The sequence below is a fragment of the Scomber japonicus genome, chromosome 20 (genome assembly GCF_027409825.1).
Source record: "Scomber japonicus isolate fScoJap1 chromosome 20, fScoJap1.pri, whole genome shotgun sequence".
Taxonomy (NCBI): domain Eukaryota; kingdom Metazoa; phylum Chordata; class Actinopteri; order Scombriformes; family Scombridae; genus Scomber; species Scomber japonicus.
The window spans coordinates 4,167,981-4,188,476 of record NC_070597.1 but is presented as its reverse complement, the minus strand read 5'-3'; the positions used below and the strand labels follow the sequence as shown (position 1 = coordinate 4,188,476).

At 48.0% G+C, this 20,496-nt stretch overlaps 1 protein-coding gene across 1 annotated transcript; it reads right to left on the bottom strand.

The window, feature by feature from the left end:
- Positions 1-1,855: 1,855 nt before the first annotated feature.
- On the bottom strand, positions 1,856-20,090 carry LOC128381431 (leucine zipper putative tumor suppressor 2 homolog). The gene is made up of 6 exons (XM_053341446.1): positions 19,785-20,090; positions 6,838-7,377; positions 5,677-6,276; positions 4,881-5,003; positions 3,395-3,541; positions 1,856-2,664 (listed from the first exon to the last, which is right to left on the bottom strand). The coding sequence occupies exons 2-6, from the start codon at positions 7,354-7,356 to the stop codon at positions 1,957-1,959; spliced, it is 2,097 nt and encodes a 698-aa protein (XP_053197421.1). The 5' UTR covers positions 7,357-7,377; positions 19,785-20,090; the 3' UTR covers positions 1,856-1,956.
- Between the last annotated feature and the right edge of the window lie 406 nt (positions 20,091-20,496).

Sequence of the window (20,496 nt, the reverse complement as noted above, 5' to 3'; positions counted from 1 at the left end):
TAAACATGGTACAGTATATTAATAAGATTAATAAGATTTTATCCACATTGCTCTCTCCTACATGACAGGAAAAGTAAAGTGATGCAGTCTTCTTCTTCTTCTTCAGTAACACTTTACAGGTTCTTTAAATTTAATCATGATTTCCTGGAAATTTGCAATTTATTTTTTTTACATCTACAGAGAGTGTGGTGCAAAAAAAGGAAGTAAGTTAGGTTTGGTGTGTGGCTGATCATTATATTTAGGTTCATATGCACCTTCTTCCTTCCCTCCTTCCTCTCTCCTCTCTCCTTTCCTTCCTTGACTCGAGGACAACAGGAGGGTTACATTATCCAGGTTGCCATTGAAGAGAATTAAAATCCAGCTCATATAAAACTGTCTTTATGTCCTTTTGTCCATATTAAACCAACTGATTTACACTTTATTAAAGTTCTTAATAAATTAGACTCTTGAAAACTCAATACTGTCAGGAAATACTCTAGTTTTCAGGCTGTAGTTTTATGTGTCAAACGATATTTTAGCATATTAGGTTGTTTCATTAATTACTAAAATGACCTGCTGTTAATTCATGAGACATTTATTTAAGTATAATTGGAGTTTCTACTGAAAACTAAATCTGTTCTTTGTTAAATAGCCTTAAAGTCTAATTTCATAATACTTCTTGCAATTTAACAACTTTTTATGAACCCAAACATAACAATACTAAAACCAGTTTACTTATTTTTTCAATGCACCATACTCTCTGTGAAACGTCCAAAAAATTAACTGTTAAATATCTTAAATTAGTTTAAAATTAAAGGACCTGTAAAATAAAACATTACCAGATTTTCGTCTGTGTGTGTGTGTTCATGTCTTTCTATCTTTTCGGGGACCAGTTTCAGTTGAAGCATTGTGAGGACATTTGTGTTGTTGGAACATTTTAGCCGATAATTTGAGTGTCAAGACTTAGTTTTAAAGGTGAAGGTTAGAATTGGGTTTATGCATTTAGTTGTGATGGTTAAGGTCCTCACAAGGATATAAAGACAAGCGTGTGTGTGTGTGTGTGCAGGGAGAGGAAGCACTGAATTTAAGGTGTTAAGGTAGCATTAAGTAAGTAGTTTCAGGTGTTTGTGGTTAATTTCATTAGACTGTTGAGAGTTAGTGATCATTTTCTCACCATCTGCATTAATATTATTTATTTTAACGAGTTTTAAACTTTTATTTCCTTGTTTAGACTCAAAGAGGAGCAAATATCAGCCTCCAGAAACGTCTCCTTCTGTCAGCTCACACAGTTAAAGCATCAGATTTGTGCCATTTAAAGTTGGAAATTGTGCCTTTTTTCCCCTCTTCTTATTAAATTTAGACAGAAGAGCCCCCCCCCCCTCAGCTGTTTAGTGGGTCATAACTTCCTCCGTACTGCAGCCAGCGTCATTAACACCTCGCTCTGATTCACTCACGCCCATCATAGCAGTGGTGAAAGTCTGGTATCCCACATTTAAACGTCAGCTAACAGCAGCGTGGGCTTCATCCAAATAATTAGCTGTACTAATGAGAGCTGACTGCTAACACTAAGTGGGAGTGTGGTGTTAAACCCAGCAGGGAAGGTGGAGGAGGAGGATGATGATGGTGAAAGGTTGAGTGAAGTTACTCATATACAAGAACAACATCTCCCACTAACCACCAGGAGGCTGATTCCTTATTAGTGCAAACACTCAGACAGACGCTAACGGAGGGGCGGAGGGATGAGATGGCCTACTAACGACTAATAGAGGTCACTGGCTTCCAAGTGGAGCTCCTTAGAGAGAAGACCAACGAGGCAGAACCTGAAGTGAAGCTGATTTTTTAGATTTGTGATACCAATCTGCGTGTTTTTGTCATCTCCAGCACGTTAGAGATCAGATCTGTGACATGAAAAGTGAAAAAAAAAAAAAGATCTTGACAGTAGTGCAAATCAAAAAAAAGACGAGAGAGACACGAGGGTCATATCTCTGTGGCGGCGATCTCGTCGAAGTTGATCTCGTTGCCGCTGCCCTCGTCCTCCTCTCGGCTCTCCAGTTCGTGACTGAGCTCCTGCAGCAGCTGCTCCAGCTCTCGGTTCCTGCGATACATCTGCACATAGTTCTGCTGCAGCTGCTTCTGGTAGCGGATCACTTTGTCCTTCTCCTCTTGCCATATCTTGCGCTCCTCCTCGAAGCTCCCCGCCTGCTGCTCGGCCCGCTGCCGCTCGAAGGCCAGCTCCGTCCTCATCCTGTCCATCTGAGCCTTCATGTTCTGCAGAGCCTCGGCGCCGCTCTGCCGCTGAGCCTTCGCCTCGTCGCTCTCGTAGGCCAGCAGCTGCTCCTCCGCCTCCTGGAACACCTGACACTGTCTGTTTCCTGAAGCCTGATTGGCCAAAGCATCTCTGAGGTGAACAAGCTCCGCCTCCAGCCGTCCGACTTTCTCTCTGAGCAGCTCCGCTTCGCTCTTCCGGCGCTGAAGCTCGTTTTCGCAGACCTCCAGCTCCAGCGTTCGGGTTCGAGACGTGCCGCTGGCCTCCTGAAGAAGGACCTGCGTGTTGGTCAGCTCACCACGAGTCTCTCTGAGTTGACCTCGCAGGGAGACGATCTCACCGACACGCTGAGCTAACTCCCCCTGAACCTCCTTCAGCTGCTGCTTCAACAAGGAGATCTCACCTGACTTCTGGCAGACCTGAGGAGAGAGAGAGAGAGAGAGATGTTACCCAGGATGCATCATCAGGTCAGAAAAGAAAAGCTAGTGGTGCTTATTAAAAAATAAAAGAAATAAAATAAAAATCAGGCTGTGTTGGCAATTATTTTCATGATTCATTTATCTATCCAATTATTCTCTCACTTTCTTAACCCTACTGTTGTCCTCAGGTCAAGGAAGGACAGGAGGAAGGGAGGAAAGAAGGAAGGAAATGAGTAAGGAGGGAGGGAGCGAAGAAAGGAGGATGGAAGGATGGAAGAAAGGAAAAGAAAGGAAAGGAGGGAGGAAGGAAAGGAGTAAGGAGGGAGGGAGGGAGGATGGAAGAAAGGAAAAGAAGGAAGGAAAGGAGGGAAGGAAGGAAGGAAAGGAGTGAGTAAGGAGGGAGGAAGGAAGGGAGGAAAGAAGGAAGGAGGAAGAAAGAAAAGGAGGATGGAAGGATGGGAGAAAGGAAAGGAAAAGAAAGGAAAGGGGGGAGGAAGGAAAGGAGGAAGGAAGGAGGGAAGGATTCTTTCCTTCCTCCCTCCTTCCTTCCACGGGCCCACGGGCCTCATGTTTGACCCCCCTGCTTTACGGTGTGTTATGTGATAATGAGTTTAGAGCCGAGCGGGAAATGATTAAATCAATATTGAGGTCATTTAAAGTTGAGATGAGTTTATTACGGTCATTACGGTATTTTGTGCTGCGTCACAGCTGGGTCAGGGTTTTTTTTTACCTCCCACTTGGTCTCCTCTAGCCGGGGTCCCAGCTGGATCTTCTCGTGCTCGTAGGAGGTGCAACGCTCCTCCAGCTGCTCCCTCTCCTTCAGGAGCTGAGCGAAGTCCTCCTGCAGCTTCTTCTTCTCCTGCTGGAGCTGATAAACCTGCAGCAGCAACCACACACACACCACAGTTCATTAGCCATGCTGCTGTTATGTAAAGCACAGGTGTTACTGCTCATGATGCATTCAGGTGCCCCAGTAATTTAGGAAACTGAAGAGCTAAACATGTATGAATACTGCTCACATGTCACACCTGGTAAAAAATGTCGGATTTTATAGGTTGCAGTAATAGGCGGAGCAAAATGGCCCCTCGCTCCTGATTGACGCAGACAAGGGATGTCAAACATGAGGCCCGTGGGCCAGAACCGGCCCGCCAAGGCGTCCAATCCGGGCCACTTTCCTTCCTGTCTTCTTTTCCTTCCTTCCTTCCCTCCTGTCATCTGCCCTTCTTTCCATCCTCCCTTTCTTACTTCTTTCCTTCTTTGTTTCCTTCCCTCCGTCCGTCCTTCCTCCCTTTCTTACTTCTTTCCTTCTTTGTTTCCTTCCCTCCTTCCATCTTTCCTTCATCTTCTTTTCCTTTCTTCCTTTCCTTCCTTCCTTCCTTGCTTCCTAATCCCTTTTTCTTCCTTCTTTCCTTCCCTCGGTCCTTCCTAATCCCTTTTCCTTCCTTCCTTCCCTCCTTCTTTCCCTCGGTCCTTCCTAATCCCTTTTCCTTCCTTCCTTCCCTCGATCCTTCCTTCCTATCACCTTTCCTTCATCTTCTTTTCCTTTCTTGTCTTCTTTTCCTTTCTTCCCTTCCTTCCTAATTCCTTTTCCTTCCTTCCTAATCCCTTTTCCTTCCCTCCTTTCTTTTCTTCCTATCACTTTTCCCTTCTTTCCATCCTTGTTTCCTTCCTCCCTTCCATCTTTTTATTGGTCCTGCCCACATGAGATCAAATTTGGCTTTATGTGACCCTTGAAGATGCACAAAAAAGTCTCTTGGAGCCAAACCCTAAGTCCAACAGGAAGTGGCCAATTTTGATTCAAATTTTCGATTTTGGCTTCATTTTCGTCATTTTCACACCTCATACTTTACCTAGAGATTTGACCCGACCCACTTCATATTAGCTCAGCGTCATTTTAAGACCTTAGTGATGAAAAGTTGTCAAAATCTTTCACCTCAGTTACACCTGGTGGACGAGGCGATGCAGTGAATTCTTTATAACTCCAACATACAATGTCCAATCTGACCCAAATTTCACTTCTACAGTATGTGTCAGTAGATGGGGGGGGGGGGGGGGGGGGGGGGGCTTGTGCTTAATTTCGACTGTTTTCTACTCATGAACTCTTATGACCGTTTAGTTTTTGGTTGTTTTATTATTATTTATTGTGTCTGTAGAGAGATGTTTAGTTGTTTTCTTGTTGCTTAGTGACAACAGTGTCAGTCACAGCGAGGTCTGACCTGCAGCTGAAGCACCTGCTGGGCTCGTTGGGCCTTCTGAGAGGCGACCTGCATCCTGGTAGCACAGCCCTGCCTCAGCTCCTCCAACTCCAGCTCGAAGCGCTTCTGCTTCTCCTCATACACCTGAAAACACAAAGAGGTCAAAGGTCATCTGCTGTCTGTTAAAGGGGTTGAATTTTTAAAATACTGTAAATAAAGACAAAACCTTCCTGTTTCAATCTGGCTTCTGATTAAGAATTGTTTTATTGTCTTTTTATTATATTTTTATTCTATTTATTTTGATGTTTTAATTTCTTTTGTCAATTAATCTCTTTCATAACCCAGTTTTCAGTCTAGCTTTTATTTAACTTTATCTGATTTATTTCATTTTACTTTTAATTTTTAATTGATTTTAACCTATTTTTAACCCTAACCCTTTAACAAACCTTTTCTCTTATTTGTCTCTCATTGTTTATTAATTTATTATATATATATATATATATATATATATATATATATTTATTTATCTTACTTCATTTAAAATTTTAAAACATTTTCATCATTCTTATTTTCTCATTGGTATCATTTTTTTCTTTCTTCTTTTGTAATTTATTCTTTGTTTTTGTTCCTTTTCTTCATGTTGTCACTTCTTCTGTCTTATTATCATCTTGTCAATCAACTGTGAAGCACTTTAAACATTAATCTGTATAAAAGCTGCTGTATAAATAAAGTTTGACTGATTATGATGATATTATTATTTCAGCCTAAATCCAATAAAAAGCTTTAAAGTGAAGTTGGGTGTATAATCTCTTCCTACCTGACAGATTGCCGCCTCGTTCTCGTCCAGATTGTCTCTGAGCTGCTGCAGCTCCAGCTCTCTCTCCCTCAGCTTGTCCTCCAGGTCTCTCACCACGCCCTCGTACCCCTCCACCGGGCCGGGGGATCGCCCGCTGGACCCGCTGTCCGACAGGGGCTGCCCTCGCCCGCTGATGGACCCGGAGCCCGTGCTCTTACTGGACGACGAGCGCCCGCTGTCTGAGTTAGAGTGCACGTGAGCGTTGACGGGCGGAGCGCTCTTCATCGGCTCCAGGTGTCCACCGGTGGCCTCGGCCGACGCCGGGCCGTAGCCGGCGCTGCTGTACGGCGGCAGGCTGGACAGAGAGTTACGGCCCGAGTCGGACAGCGAGCAGGATTGGCTGCTGCCTCCGCCGCCGCCGTTACGCCCCCCGCTGTACGAGCTGCGCTTCTCCGAGCACGACGGAGACACCTCCCTGTGAGACGGGCTGAGCAGGTTCAGGTTGTTTTGGCTTTCTGAGGCGTTGGCACAGTGGCGAGGGGAGAGGTACTGCATGGACGTCCGGCTCTTAGGGATGACGGGTTTGAAGGCGGTGGGTCGCAGCACGGTTTTCTCCATGTTCTACACGAGGACACAGAGAGAGGAGCGTCAACAGGGGGATGTAAATTAACCTTCCTGTCGTCATCCTGGGTTAAATTGACCCCGTCTGTTTTGACTGTTTCTTCTTTCCTTCCTTCCTTCCTTCTTCTCTCTTTCTTTCCTTCCACTCTCTTTCCTCCCTTCCTTCTTTCCTTCCACTCTCTTTCCTCCCTTCCTTCTCTTTCCTTCCTCCATCCCCCTTTCTTCCTTCCTTCTGTCCTTCTTTCCTTCCTCCATTCCTCCCTCCCTCCTTCTCTTTCTTTCCCCCCCCCCACCTTCCTCAATTCCTCTTTTCCTTACTCCCTCCTACCTTCTTTCCTTCCTTCTTTCAGTCAAAACAGACAGGGTCAATTTGACCCGGGAGGACGACAGGACGGTTAAAGTCAAGTCAGATGTGCTGATGAAGGTCATGTAATATGATTGAAAGCTCCAGAACACTAAAACAGCCCTTGAGGTGAGACGTTTGGTTCCAACAATAATGAACTTTGAACTTTAACTGAAAAGTAAACTAAACATTTGAGTCATGCAGCCAATCAGACTCACCTTCTCCAGTTTTCCTGACACAGGGATCAGTTTTGGAGGAGGTCCCCCCATGTTCCCATTCATCCCTGATCCTCTAGTCTCGTCTGACTCGCTCCCAGGACTCGCTGCCGTCATCAGGTTATCATTCCAGTCGCCCACATAGTCCTCGTTCAGATAGGCGTAGTTCCCGTTCCCGCTCTCCTTCTCCAGCCCCCTGCTGGACGTGGTGGAGCTCTGTTTCTTCACCGGAGGGGTGCGGCTCTGCAGTAACGGGTCCTCTGGAGATTCGGAGCTCAGACAGGAAGCGCCGGGCGTCGGCCTTCGGATCCTGGCTCCCAGCTCTACGGCGGAGCGGTGGTGGTCCTGGTAGGGGCCGGGGCGGGTGGCGATGAGGCTGCTGACTGAACCCATAGGATCCAGAGTGGAGGGGGGAGCGTTGATGGGGGGAGAGGAGCCGGAGGGGCGGCGTCGGCGAGCTCCTCCGCTGAGGCCGGGGTTGTGGGGCTCAGCAGGTATGGGAAGAGCCTGAACCAGGGCCATGATGGCGGCTCGGTGGGGTCACTCGCTCTGAGAGAGAGAAAGAAAAGAAAAGATAGAGTTTAATAAAGATGTTTAACCTTCCTGTCGTCCTCCTGGGTCAAATTGACCCTGTCTGTTTTGACTCTTCCTTCTTTCCTTCCTTTCTTCCCGCTTTCCTTCCGCCTGTCCTTCCTCACTCCTTCTCTTTCCTCCCTTCCTTCTTTCCTTCCTCCATTTCCCTTTCTTCCTTCCTTCTTTCCTCCCTCCCTCCTTGTCTTTCTTTCCTCCCCATTACCTTCCTACTTTCCTCTGTCCTTCTTCCTCCCTTTCTTCTTTGACTCAAGGACCCTTCCTTCCTTCCTTCCTTCCTTCCTTCCTTCCTTCCTTCCTTCCTTCCTCACTCCTTCTCTCTTTCCTCCCTCCATCCCCCTTTCTTCATTCCTTCCTCCCTCCCTCCTTTCCTTCCTTCCTCCCTTCCTCTCTCTTTTCCTTCCTTCCTTCCTTCTTTCTCCATTCCTTCCTTCCTCCCTTCCCTCCTTTCCTTCCTTCTTCCTCCCTTCCTTCCTTCCTTCCTCCCTCCTTTCCTTTCTTCTTCCTTGACTCAAGGACAAGAGGAGGGTTAATACATGTTTAAACAGCCATTCTCAATTATACTTCGTGGTCATTCTGGACAACTCCACGTCAGCTTTCAAACCATTCAAGACGAGTCGAAGTCCAATCTCAATGTCTTGTAACAACCTAAAGTCAAAAGGTCTCAGGTCCTTGAGGGTACGTTTTAACCAATTCTCGAGTCACTTGAGACAAATCAGTCAAGCCACAACTTGTTAAATGAAGTCTAAATCGATTGGGATCAGTTAAAGTCACGTGTGAAGCTTTGAGTCAAATCTCTAATCAATTCTCAAGCCATTAAGGACTAGCTCAAGTTAAGTCTTAAGGCATCTGAGTCAACAACAAGTCAAGACTCTCAAGTCGTTCAAGATGAGTCCAAGTAAAATCTCTCTCAAAGTCTCGTAACAACCTGAAGTCAAAAGTCAAGTCTCAGGTCATTTGACACAAGTATAATTCAAACCACAACTTGGTAAAACAAGTCTAAACACATTGGGAAAAGTTCTGAAGCCTCTAATCAAATCTGTAACCAATTCTCAATCAAGTCATTCAAAGACAAGCACAAGCAAAGTCGCATGTCATTCTTTTTAAGTCCTGAGTCAGGTTTGTTAATTCGAAACAACTCTAAGTCTGCTCTCAACTCTTTAAGAACAAATCTAAAACAAGTGTTCAAAGTCCAAAATCAAACTTCAACTCAGGTAACAACAAGTTTCATGTACTTTAAAAAAAATCCAAATTAAGCCTCAAGTCCATAAATCAGAGTACTCTCAAATCCTCAAAGGCAAGTCTAAAAAAAGTCTAGAAAGATCAAGTCTTGAGTTGTTTGAGAAAAGTCAAGTTTCAAGAGCGAGTTTAAAAAAAGTCTAAATTAAGTCTCAAGTCTTGTAATAGGAAGATTCGAGCCTCAAATCCATAAATCAGAGTCAAGCCACAGCTTATTATAAACAAGTCTAAAGCCATTGAGACAAAGTTCAAGTCATGACTGAGTTTTAAAGTCTCAAAGTTAAATCTCAAGTCAGGTTTGTTCATTTAGGACAACTCCCAAGTCTACTCTCAAATCCTTAAAGGCAAGTCTAAAACAAGTCTAGTAATATCAAGTCTTGAGTTGTTTGAGAAAAGTCAAGTTTCAAATCATGGAGTGAGTTTAAAAAAAGTCCAAATGAAGTCTCAAGTCTTGTAATAGGAAGATTTGAGCCTCAAGTCCATTAATCAGAGTCAAGCCACAGCTTATTTGTACGGTTTTTTGTTAACCTAACTGTCTTAAATTAATAAATCCCACCGCACGGGGTGTGCTTGACCGGCGAAACAGTGTCACACTCAGCTCCAACACTCAATCTCTGTCTTTTCCACGTGTTTCTTTTCTCCATTAGCAACTCCACACATGCTTATTTTAGCACTTAAAACAGTGATTGTGCCGTCAGCAGCAGGTAATCAACTGAAAAACACAAAATATAAACATCACTATGTTAATGGCACGGACATAGCTATGATATTTAACACAAATTATAATTACTTTGTACATCAACTCACCAGCTCAGCTTCACCAGTCAAACCGAGTCATAATAAAAATAACCACCGAAGAAGAAAAACAAGGTATACTGCTGCCGCTAGAGGGCGCTATAAATGAAACAATATAAACAGTAGGAGGCAAAATAACATGTTTGAAAAATAGGAAAACTTCACACACCTCCCACTTGGGCTACTTGTCCTTGACTAAGTAGGCCACAATAACTATTATTAATACAACAATGTAATACACAGATAATGTGCCACTTCTCAAATGACAACAACAACGTAACTGTCCAGTGACACAGATTTGGTCTGAGTCCTGCATTCAAGTGTCCATAGTTTCAAGCCCTTAGGGGAGTAAGTTCAGCCTCCTCCTGCTGCTCTACTGGTAGCAACACCACCAGTCTTCTGACGTCTCTGTGTAGTACCGTGGAAGGACACGGCTCCTTGTCCTTCCTGGCTTGGGCCAGGCTGATAGGAAGACTATGACAAATCCTCACTTTGACGTCTCGGACAACTCCTTTATCATCTGGACACGCCTCCTCGACACGACCCAGCCTGAATCGACCCCGGAGGGCGTTTTGGTCTGCAACCCATACCAGGTCTCCAACAGAGACATTCCGGGCTGGGGCATGCCACTTTTGCCGGACGAACAGGTGAGGTCCTGCCAACTGGCTCCAACGCCTCCAAAACTTGTCCACCTCCACCTGGACTGCTCGCAGACGACTGAACGGGTAGGTAGGGAATTCAAAGCCCTGGGTGTCACCTCTAGGCCCCGCTCGACCCAGCAGCAACGAGTTCGGTGTCACAATGTCCACAGTCTCTTCCAGAACCTGAGCTCTGGCTCCGATCGGCCTCTCATTTGAAAGGTTGGCAGCCAGGTAGAGGAGGGTTTGGAACTCCAGGATGGTCAAGTCGCCCTCCTCACCAACACTGCTCAATGACCTCTTCAACACGCGGACAGCTGCCTCCGCTGCCCCATTCCGATGCGGCGAGTCCGCTGGGCTAAACTCCCACACCCAGTCAGTCCCAGCCACAACTGCTCTCCTTTGGACTTCCTCCTTGTCGATACCCGCCAGGAAGCTGTAGAGATCCTCCAGCGCAGGTCTGGCCCCCACGAAGTTGGTGCCCTGGTCAGACCAGAGCTTACGAGGATGACCTCTTAGGGCGGTGAAACGCTGATAAGTCTTGAGAAAGCCTTCAGTTGATAGGTCCTCGACCAAATCTGCATGGATAGCTCTCGAGGCCATACAACTGAAGACCACGCCCCAGACCTTCTTCTTTGTGCGCCGCCTCACACCGTCCCTGACTGTGTATGGACCGAACAGGTCCAGCGTTGTATACTCGAAAGGAGCTGCTGGCCCGGTGCGTACAGAAGGGAGATCGCTCATAACTTGAGAGCATAACTTGGCTTTGCACTTCCGACAATGAATACATGAGTCCACAATTTTGCGAGTGAGTCTAGGGCCTTGCACCACCCAGGCCCTTTTCCTCATCCGAAGGAGGGTACCGGCAACGCCTTCATGGTTGGCACGGTGGGCTTCTTCAGCAAGGAGGGTGCTGATCCGCTCCTTGTAGGGGATCAGCGGGACCCCAGAACCCCCCTTATCAACAGACTGGATCCGGCCGTGGCACAACAAGAGGCCCGTTGCACTGTCCTTGTTCACAACCAGACGGTTGAGTGTTGTCGTGGGAAAGGTCACACCTGTCTGGGCTGCGAGACATAAGTCTTTGAATGCCTCCTCTCGCTCCCGGACTGTGAGTACTGCCTCCCACTGTTCTCGCACGTCGGTTCGACCTCTGCAGAGTAACCAGGAGTGCACGGCTCTGCGAACATATCCCACAGCCCCACAGAGTCTGTTTAGTGTAGAAAACCTTGAAAGATCCATCTGACTTACAAGAGCTGACCCCCAAAACTTCTTCGTACTGCAGGCGCTAGATGCTGATGAAGAAGACCCTGTGGCAGTAACTGGCGAGGATCCCCTGTCATCGACTGTAGGAGACCAGGTGATCGCACCATCCCCGACCATGGCGCCCACAACAGTAGGACCACCTGAAGCAGACAACTTCTTTGCCCGAGCCCTTGTAACGATGGCAGAGAAAGCTTTCCTTTGGAGCTTACTCACCACCTCCCTGGTACCGGAGGCCACCTCTGCAGCAGACTTCATGGGCCACTCCTGCACCGCTCTGGTCAGGAACTCGGGACCTCTCTGCCACGAGGAGTCACCATCAAGCTGCCCAGGGGAACACCCTCTCGTGACTAGGTCGGCCACGTTGTACTGACCGGGAACCCACCACCAATCTGTCACAGGTCCGGCCTTCTGGATTTCACCAACACGGTTAGCGAAGAAAGTTTGGAACCCATAACTTTCCCGCTGGATGGCTCCCAACACAGTCTGGCTGTCAACGAAGTGGTACCATCTTCCCACTTCCAGCCGCCCGTGCTTCAGTACATACCCCTTCAGCCGGGCAGCAAAGACGGCTCCGCAGATCTCCGCTTTAACAGCATCGCCCTTCTGGTCGATGGGGGTCAATTTAGCCTTTGACTCCACGAGTCGGGTCACAACACCCCCTGAAGTCTCCCAGCGCAGGTAGAGAACCGCCCCATAAGAGTCACAGCTCCCGTCGGAAAATGTAATCCCCCAGGGTTTACCCAGCCAGCCGGAAGGTGTAATACTCCTGGGGAAAGTGATGGTACTCAGCTGGGCATACTCTTTGAAGAGCTCGATCGCCCTCCCACGCAGCTCACGAGACAGTGGTTTATCCCACGTATCCTTAGTCAATGTGCCGGCCTCTTGAAAGGCCCTCCTGACAAGAATGACACCCTTCTGCTTCAGGGGCGTCGCCAGACCAAGGGGGTCATACAGTCCGGCTACCTGGCTCAGTAACATACGACGGGTAAGGGGATCCGGTGTTTTCTCCTCTATGTCCTCCATGGTGAGGTCGAGCTCGGTGCGCATCTTTTTCTTCCTTGTGGAGAAATTGACTGCCACCATGAGGAAAAGTTTGTCCTTCCCCACGTGGTAACCCACTCCCAGGGCCTTGTTGTCCTCGTCGCGCAGCTGGTTGGGCAATACAATAGTCTCAGTTTTGGTGGGAACACTGCCTTGCCTCCCACTATGGCCAGACCGCACCCATGGCTTAAGGTAAAACCCCCCAGTTGCAAGAATGGCCTCAACCCCCTGAAGGATCTCACCCAGCCTCTGGGGGTCATTGTGGGACACCAGAATGTCGTCCACATAGGCGTTGTCCACAATAACATGTCTTTCTTCCACTTTGTTGGCGAACTGGGGCAGATGGGCGGTCTCCCTCATGGCCACCTGGGCGATACAACCAGCCGGCTTATCCCCCATGTTCACCCGTACCACGGCGTAGTCCTCGATGTCATCTGCCGGAGAGTCCCTCCACAGGAAGCGATGGACATGCACCTCCTGATCCTCCAACCACACCGAGTTGTACATCTTGGACACGTCTCCAACCGCTGCGTGCTCCCCCTCCCGGAAACGGAGCAGGACCGCCCGGATGGGGTTCAAGACGTCTGGGCCCTTCAGAAGGATGCCATTCAGGCTAACACCCCTGAATTCCCGGCTGCTGTCCCAGACTAGTCTTACAGGAGTGGAGACGGAGTGTGGGTTGGGTGCTGTCAGGTGGTTGACCCACCACACCGCTCCGTTCCAACTGTCCATTGCAGCCCTGGAAAGCTTGACTGCGGCCCCCCTGGCTACCATGTCGTGCACCTGCCTCGCGTAAGCCTCCTTCCACTTCGGATCCCTCTCGAGGCGCTTCTCCGATTTCAGGAACGCCGCTTTGACAGCATCACGGTTGTTCGGCAGGGTAGCGGGGTTCTCTTTCCAGGGGTACCTGGCGTCCCAGTGGGGCTTGTCGCTGTGGTTGTCGCTTAACTTGAAGGTCAGACCTCCCCTGATGATCTCTAACTCTCGCTCGTCAGCAAGCGACATCTCCTTCCCTCCAGGGGCGCACTTTCCACAACGACAACCACCGCACATAGGGTTACAGGCGGCCCCAATGCTGTCCCACTGCAACCACTTCACGACCTCAGCATTGCACGCAGCCGTAGTTCCGACTTCTACGCTGCTCTTTGGCTTGGGGTAGTAGTTATGGAGAACCTCGACCCTCCTGGACTCCGCCTTCATGGAGCATGCAAAGTGGGTCGATGAGTGGCGTGCAGTCACCTCAATGTCCTCAAACAGTTCTGGGTGCACGCCACTGACGGTCTTTCCGAGTGGACCATCCCACAACACCAGATCGCTGCACCTCATCATCCGCTGGGGGGCAAGACGACCTTCCCGGGTACTGATAAGTAACTCAACTTTCTCTGGGCGGGTCAGTTCCCCCGGTTTGACTACACCAGGGAAGAACTTCTCCAGGCGCTCCGAGTCCACTGCATGGTCCACTCTGGCGATCTCCTCTAGTCCATAGCAGAGCATCTCATGGAGCCGCCATGTCCCCTTTTTCGTGGCTACTTTTATGCTCACACAGTATCTCTTCGTCTCAACCCTCGCCTCCATACCACCTACACCATACACGACCAGTGTGATTGGCTCACCTGCCAATCCAAGCCTCTCTGCTGCTTGGTGAGTGATATAGTTAGTATCGGAGGCTAGATCGATTAGGGCTCCGACCCAGTCTCCTCTCTTCGTCGTGACCTCCACCAACATCATGAGGACCGGGTGCTCATTCAGTCCACTCTCATCCACCAGATCTTTGCCAGCACATATTGTAGAGGACACCTTATTTGTGCAGGCCTTTCGAACAGCCTCCAGCTGCTCCGGAGTCAGACCTAGGCTAGCAAACAAAGCCTCTTGTTCTTCGGTCGGACCACGGGCTTCTCTCCTCTTTTCCCCCTTGGTCTCCGCCCTAACAGAGTCCTTTTTGGTGGGTGATTTGAGGCACAGGAAGAAGTGATGATCTGGAGGGGCGTCGCCTCTTTTACATTCGACATTGCGACACAGAAAGTTTTTATTGCACGGACTGTCCCTCCCGTGGAGATCCAGGCATTTGGGGCAGGCTTTCGACTTTTTTACTTGAGCCCTCCGCTCTGTCGGATTGGCTTTCTTAAATGTCTTACAGCGGTACAGACGTCTGGGATGCCCCTCTTCGCCACACATACCACAAAGATCTCGCGACGATTCTTCTCTCGCCTCGCTTGCCGTGGCCTTGGTAAAGGAGCGCCTTTCCTGCCTTCGAGGGCTCGGTTCACCCTCTCTTGCAGAGTTTGGTCGCCTGGTGATCTGTAATTGCTCCAGTTGCACCAGAACCGTCTTCTGATCTCTCAGGAACTGCCATAGTTTGTTGAACCGGTTACGTGGGTTGACGTTGCTGGCCGCGTCGCACCGGTACACAAGCCACCTTTCCTTCATATTGTCCGGCAACTTACTTTCAAGTGACCGGATCACCAACTGATTTTTTATGGCGTCCTCACAACCCAAATCTATAAGGTCCAACAGCGCCCGTTCCACCGCTTGGATCAACTGCAAAGCCTCCCTTGGTTGGTTGTTGCGCACAGCTGGTAAGTTCTGTAGCTCCAGTACGATGTCATCCGCTATTTGTGACATGTCCCCATAACAGTCCTCCAAAACCCGGAAGACCTCCTCCGCAGTACGGCAATGAGACAGCCTGAGTTCACGTTTTACTGCGTCAGCAATACTGTCCAGCAGATGAAAGAGCCTACACTCTGGGGAGCCCGAGGGTTCAGCTAATGCCTGTAGGGTCCCCCAGTTACTCTTCCATCTCCAATAGCTTCTCCTGTCTCCAGAGAACTTTGGTAGGCTTAGGGGTGCGAGCGCAATCCTGGGCCCGATTGACCCCTGAGAGGTGGTAGACATGCTGCGTCCTGTCCCAACACTATCCGGTAGCACAGCGTGCGCTCCTCGCTGCTGCCGCGGTGTGCTAGAGAAGCCGGGGTCAAATGTGGGGTTCATGGACCACTGTGGTGGATGCCTCTGTGGTGGCGCTGGGGGAGACCCCGACGGGGGGCCCGTGCCACTGACTCCGCCACCGTCTGGAGGCCCACTGGGTTTCTCAGCGGTGGTCGTTCCTCCACTGTCCACACCGCCCTGATCATCGTCTCCGCCGTCAACATCCCCCTTGACCTCTTCACCGCTTGCCGGGACACCAAGGTCGCCATGCACTGACCTTTTGCCTTTGTGTCTGTAGTTATTCAGTGCAACTACAGTCATTCTTCTCCTTTCCTTATAGTCTCTGAGGCGAATCCGCATTTCATCTACCTCCTTGTCCGGGACGAAGCGGTCCCAGGCTCGCACGAACTCCTCCAGCGCTTCGACTCTGCCCTCTACTGCTGTATGCACCACATCATACTGCTCATGGGTCAAGTGGCCCGACAGGAGTGCTTCAGCCTGGCCAAACGCTTCTTTGAGGTCCGCTTTCAGACAGCCAAATTGACCCGATACACAGCGGGACCACAAAGTCTGTTTTAACTTCATCTCTGTGTCTTGATACAATGTGCGACAAGCCTGCAGCCTTTTCTTCACCTCTGCTACATCCTTTTCATATCCACTTGCATCCTCTTCCTCCATAACAGCAATGTAATCAAAACTGCTATTACAGATCTCTTCATAACTGCCTTTGAGTGCCCTCAGTTCAAGTTTGAGATCATGTTCATTCAAAAGGTCCATGTTAAACTCAATGGCATTTGCCCTCCTAGTAAAAGCACCCTGTGCATAGGAACGCTTTTTCTTTAATTCTCCACAGTCCGCCATGCTTTTAATGTCCCTCTCTTTCACTCTTTGGTTTGATGACGTACTTCCGACCACCGTACCTGGACCAAGATGGCGGCGTTCACTTCCGGTAGCTTAGCGGCTAGCTAACGTGCTAATAGCAAATTTGCGGCGATCGGCTTATCCTATGCCGTCGCGCTACACAGTCACAATGAAAGTCACTCAAGCACAGTCACAGATCACACGATAACCTTTCCTGAGGGATGGGACCGGGTCTGAAGCTCCGTCGATCGGCCAGGAAACTCTCCCGGGGTCTCGTTTCCAAGCTAGCCTCCTGTAGCTTGTCGTAGTTGACACTGTCCAACCTCCGCTTCTCCGTCACGGGGCTGGCTTAGTGTTGATTACTGTACGGTTTTTTGTTAACCTAACTGTCTTAAATTAATAAATCCCACCGCACGGGGTGTGCTTGACCGGCGAAACAGTGTCACACTCAGCTCCAACACTCAATCTCTGTCTTTTCCACGTGTTTCTTTTCTCCATTAGCAACTCCACACATGCTTATTTTAGCACTTAAAACAGTGATTGTGCCGTCAGCAGCAGGTAATCAACTGAAAAACACAAAATATAAACATCACTATGTTAATGGCACGGACATAGCTATGATATTTAACACAAATTATAATTACTTTGTACATCAACTCACCAGCTCAGCTTCACCAGTCAAACCGAGTCATAATAAAAATAACCACCGAAGAAGAAAAACAAGGTATACTGCTGCCGCTAGAGGGCGCTATAAATGAAACAATATAAACAGTAGGAGGCAAAATAACATGTTTGAAAAATAGGAAAACTTCACACATTATTATAAACAAGTCTAAAACCATTAAGGCAACATTTTAGACTCATTAAGGACACGGCACAAATTAAGTCTCAAGTTAAATCTCAAGTCAGGTTTGTTCAACTCCCAAGTCTACTCTCAAATCCTTAAGAACAAGTCTAAAACAAGTCTTTCAATTCATGGAGCGAGTTAAAAAAAAAACCCAAATGAAGTCTCAAGTCTTGTAATAGGAAGATTAAAGCCTCAAATCTATAATCTCAAATACTGAGACTCAACTATTATTGCTTTAAGGTCTCATATCAAGTCTTCACGCCTCAACCTCAGCTCTGTCTCTTATTGAGGACACTTACATCGGTTCACATGTTTTTCAATCTGCACACACAAGGCTGCTTTCAAGGAATCTGTCTACTGTCCAAAACCCCAAAACCCCAAATCGACTCTGACAGAAGCAAAACAGAGATGATGCACACAGTTGACCGAAACATACAAATATCCTACGATCCCACGAAGGCCCACACAGCGAGAACCAGCAGAGGCCATTCATCGAGCCCGTTCAAGCAGCATAAACGGGGGCTCGAGGCATGAGGCTCGCCAGGCATGAGGCAGCAGCAGAAGAAAAAGGGGGGGAGGGTGGTGGTGGTGGTGGTGGTGAGGGGGGGGGGGGGGTCTCTTTTCATTTGAGATGTAAAATGGCTTCTAACATGCTGGCATTTTTCCTGACAGCAACAAAGGCTACTGTCGCCACACATCTTATCAGCCTTAAGGAAACACTAAGAAAAACGGTTCATAACAGTGGATTATACCTCAAAAAAAAAGAAAAAAAGAAAGGGAGGAAACACAGAGGAGAGGAGAAAGGGTGCTGTGATACTGTAGCAAAGGTTTAAATACATTAAAATACAGAATACACTGGTGAGAAATAAGAAGGCCTGATTTACTAAAGGTTTGCATGTGTAAAAACCAGGCGGGGAGTTCTGGTCCTCTGAAATGAGGCCAACCAGGAAGTAACTTAGAGCTGCATTCTATCAAAAGGCCACCAGGGGGCGACCGTCTCTATACAAGTCAATGGAGAATTCACCAACTTCTCACTTGATTTCTAACCTCAGTAAACGTTTTCAAAATGTGTTTATGGTCTCAATCGCTAGTTTAAAGCCTTCTTCAATGCAGTATGATGTTCATTTGGGACATTTTGGCCTCCCTGATTTTATATGTGACGATAAAGCAGGGTATGCATTAGGGCGTGGCTACGTCCTGATTGACAGGTTGATTGACCAATGTCCTCGAGATTCAGCCCTCGTAACCATAGCAACCTCCCCGCTCCGCCCACGGCCCTGCCTCATGCCCATATAAGTAGAATCCGTGTTTTTATTTTTCCCAGCATGCACCTGAAATTTTCAAGATGGCCGCTGCCTAGATTAGAAACTATTGGCTTCTGAGCAGCAGTCCACAAACCAATGGGTGACGTCACGGATGTTACGTCCATCTCTTTTATACGGTCTGTGGTAAAAACGTGAGCAAACTTGACATCACCTGCAAAAAATATGCAAGCTGATCTACTAACGCGGCGCACTGGGGTTTGAGTTTTGAAACGGTGCAAAAGATGATACGCGCTGTTTATTTAGTACGTTTACCGAATGTAATATCAGTATGAACTTCTTTCCTTCCTTCCTTCCTTCCTTCCTTCCTTCCTTCCTTCCTTTCCTCCCTTCCATCCTTCATTCCTTCCTTCCTTCTTCCTCCCTTCCATCCTTCATTCCTTCCTTCCTTCTTCCTCCCTTTCTTCTTTCCTCTGTCCTTCCGTCCTCCCTTCCTTCCTCCTTTCCTTCCTTCTTCCTCCCTTTCATCCTTACATCCATCCTTCCTTCCTTCCTCCCTTCCTCTGTCCTTTTTTCTTTCCATCCTCTCCTTTCCTCCCTTCCCTCCTTCCTCCCTTCCTTCCTCCTCCCTTCCATCCATCCTTCGTTCCTTCAGTCCTTCCTTTCCTTTCTCCCATCCTCTGTCCTTCTTTCCTTCTTTCCCTCCCTTCCATCCTCCTTTCCTTCCCTTCCTTCTTTCTCCCTTCCTTCCTTCTTTCCATCCTTCCTCCCTTCCTCCCTTAACTCGAGGACAACAGGAGGGTTAAGACACTAAAACCTCATTTAAATCCTGCTGTCTGCACCTGTTTTCATTTACGCAGTTATTCTCAGTAGATCACCCAACAACTAAACTAATCTATCGCTCCCTGCACGCTATTTACTACCCTTTATTTAGGATCTTAGTAAATCAGGCCCTTAATGTAGAACAGGGGCGTCAAACATGCGGCCCGTGGGCCAGAACCGGCCTGCCGAGGGGTGCAATCTGGCCCACTGTCCTTTGTGTTCTTTTCCTTCCTTCTGTCCTTCCTTCCATCTGTCCTTCCTTTTTTCCTTTCTTCTTTCCTTCATTCCTTTCTTCCTTCCATCTGTCCTTCCTTCTTTCCTTCCTTCTGTCCTTCCACCCTACCTTCCCTTTTTCCATTCCTTCTGTCCTTCCACCCTACCTTCCCTTTTTCCATTCCTTCCATCTGTCCTTCCTACCTTCCTTTTTTCCTTCCTTCTTTCCTTCCTTCCTGTTTTCCTTTCTGCCTTCCTTCCTTCCTCCCTCTGTTTCTATTATCTGTCCTTCTGTCTCTCTTTCCTACCCTTCTTCCCTCTTTCCTTTTGTCTGTCTTTCCTTACTTCCTTCCCTCCATCTTTTTAATGATCCGGCCCACTTGAGATCAAATTGGTCTGTATGTGGCCCTTTAATTAAAATGAGTTTGACACCTCTGAAGTAGAACAAACACTTCCTTGTTCACCAACTCACTGTCACAGGACTGCTGGTAAATATTGACACCATGACAACCACAGTGGGTGATATCAGAGTGTGTCATAGCTGATGAATGGGTGAGCTTTGTGTGTGCAGAACAATGGCCGACGAGGACGCACGATGATGACATCATGAGTTGCTGAAAATGAGACTTCTTAACCATCCTGTCGTCCTCCCGGGTCAAATTGACCCCATCTGTTTTGACTGTTTCTTCTTTCCTTCCTTCCTTCCTTCCTCCCTATTTCTTTATTTTTTCCTTCATTCTTTCCCTCCTTCCCTCTTTCTTTGCTCCCTCCTCCTTCCATACTCCTTTCCTTCTCTCCTTCCTTCCCTCCTTACTCCTTTCCCTCCTTCCTTCCTCTTTTCCTCCTTACTCCTCTCCTTCCTTCTTTCTCTCCTTCCTTCCTTTCCTTCTTACTCCTTTCCTTCCTTACTTCCTTCTCTCCTTCCTTCCTTCCTTGGTCCTTACTCCTTTCCTTCCTTCCTTCCTTCCTTCCTTCCTCCTTTCCTTCCTTCTCTCCTTACTTCCTTCCTCTTTTCCTCCTTACTCCTTTCCTTCCCTCCCTGGTCCTTATTCCTTCCCTTTGTTCCTTCCTTCCTTCCCTCCTTGGTCTTTACTCCTTTCCTTCCTTCCTTCCCTCCTTGGTCTTTACTCTTTCCCTTCCTTCCTTTCCCTCCTTGGTCCTT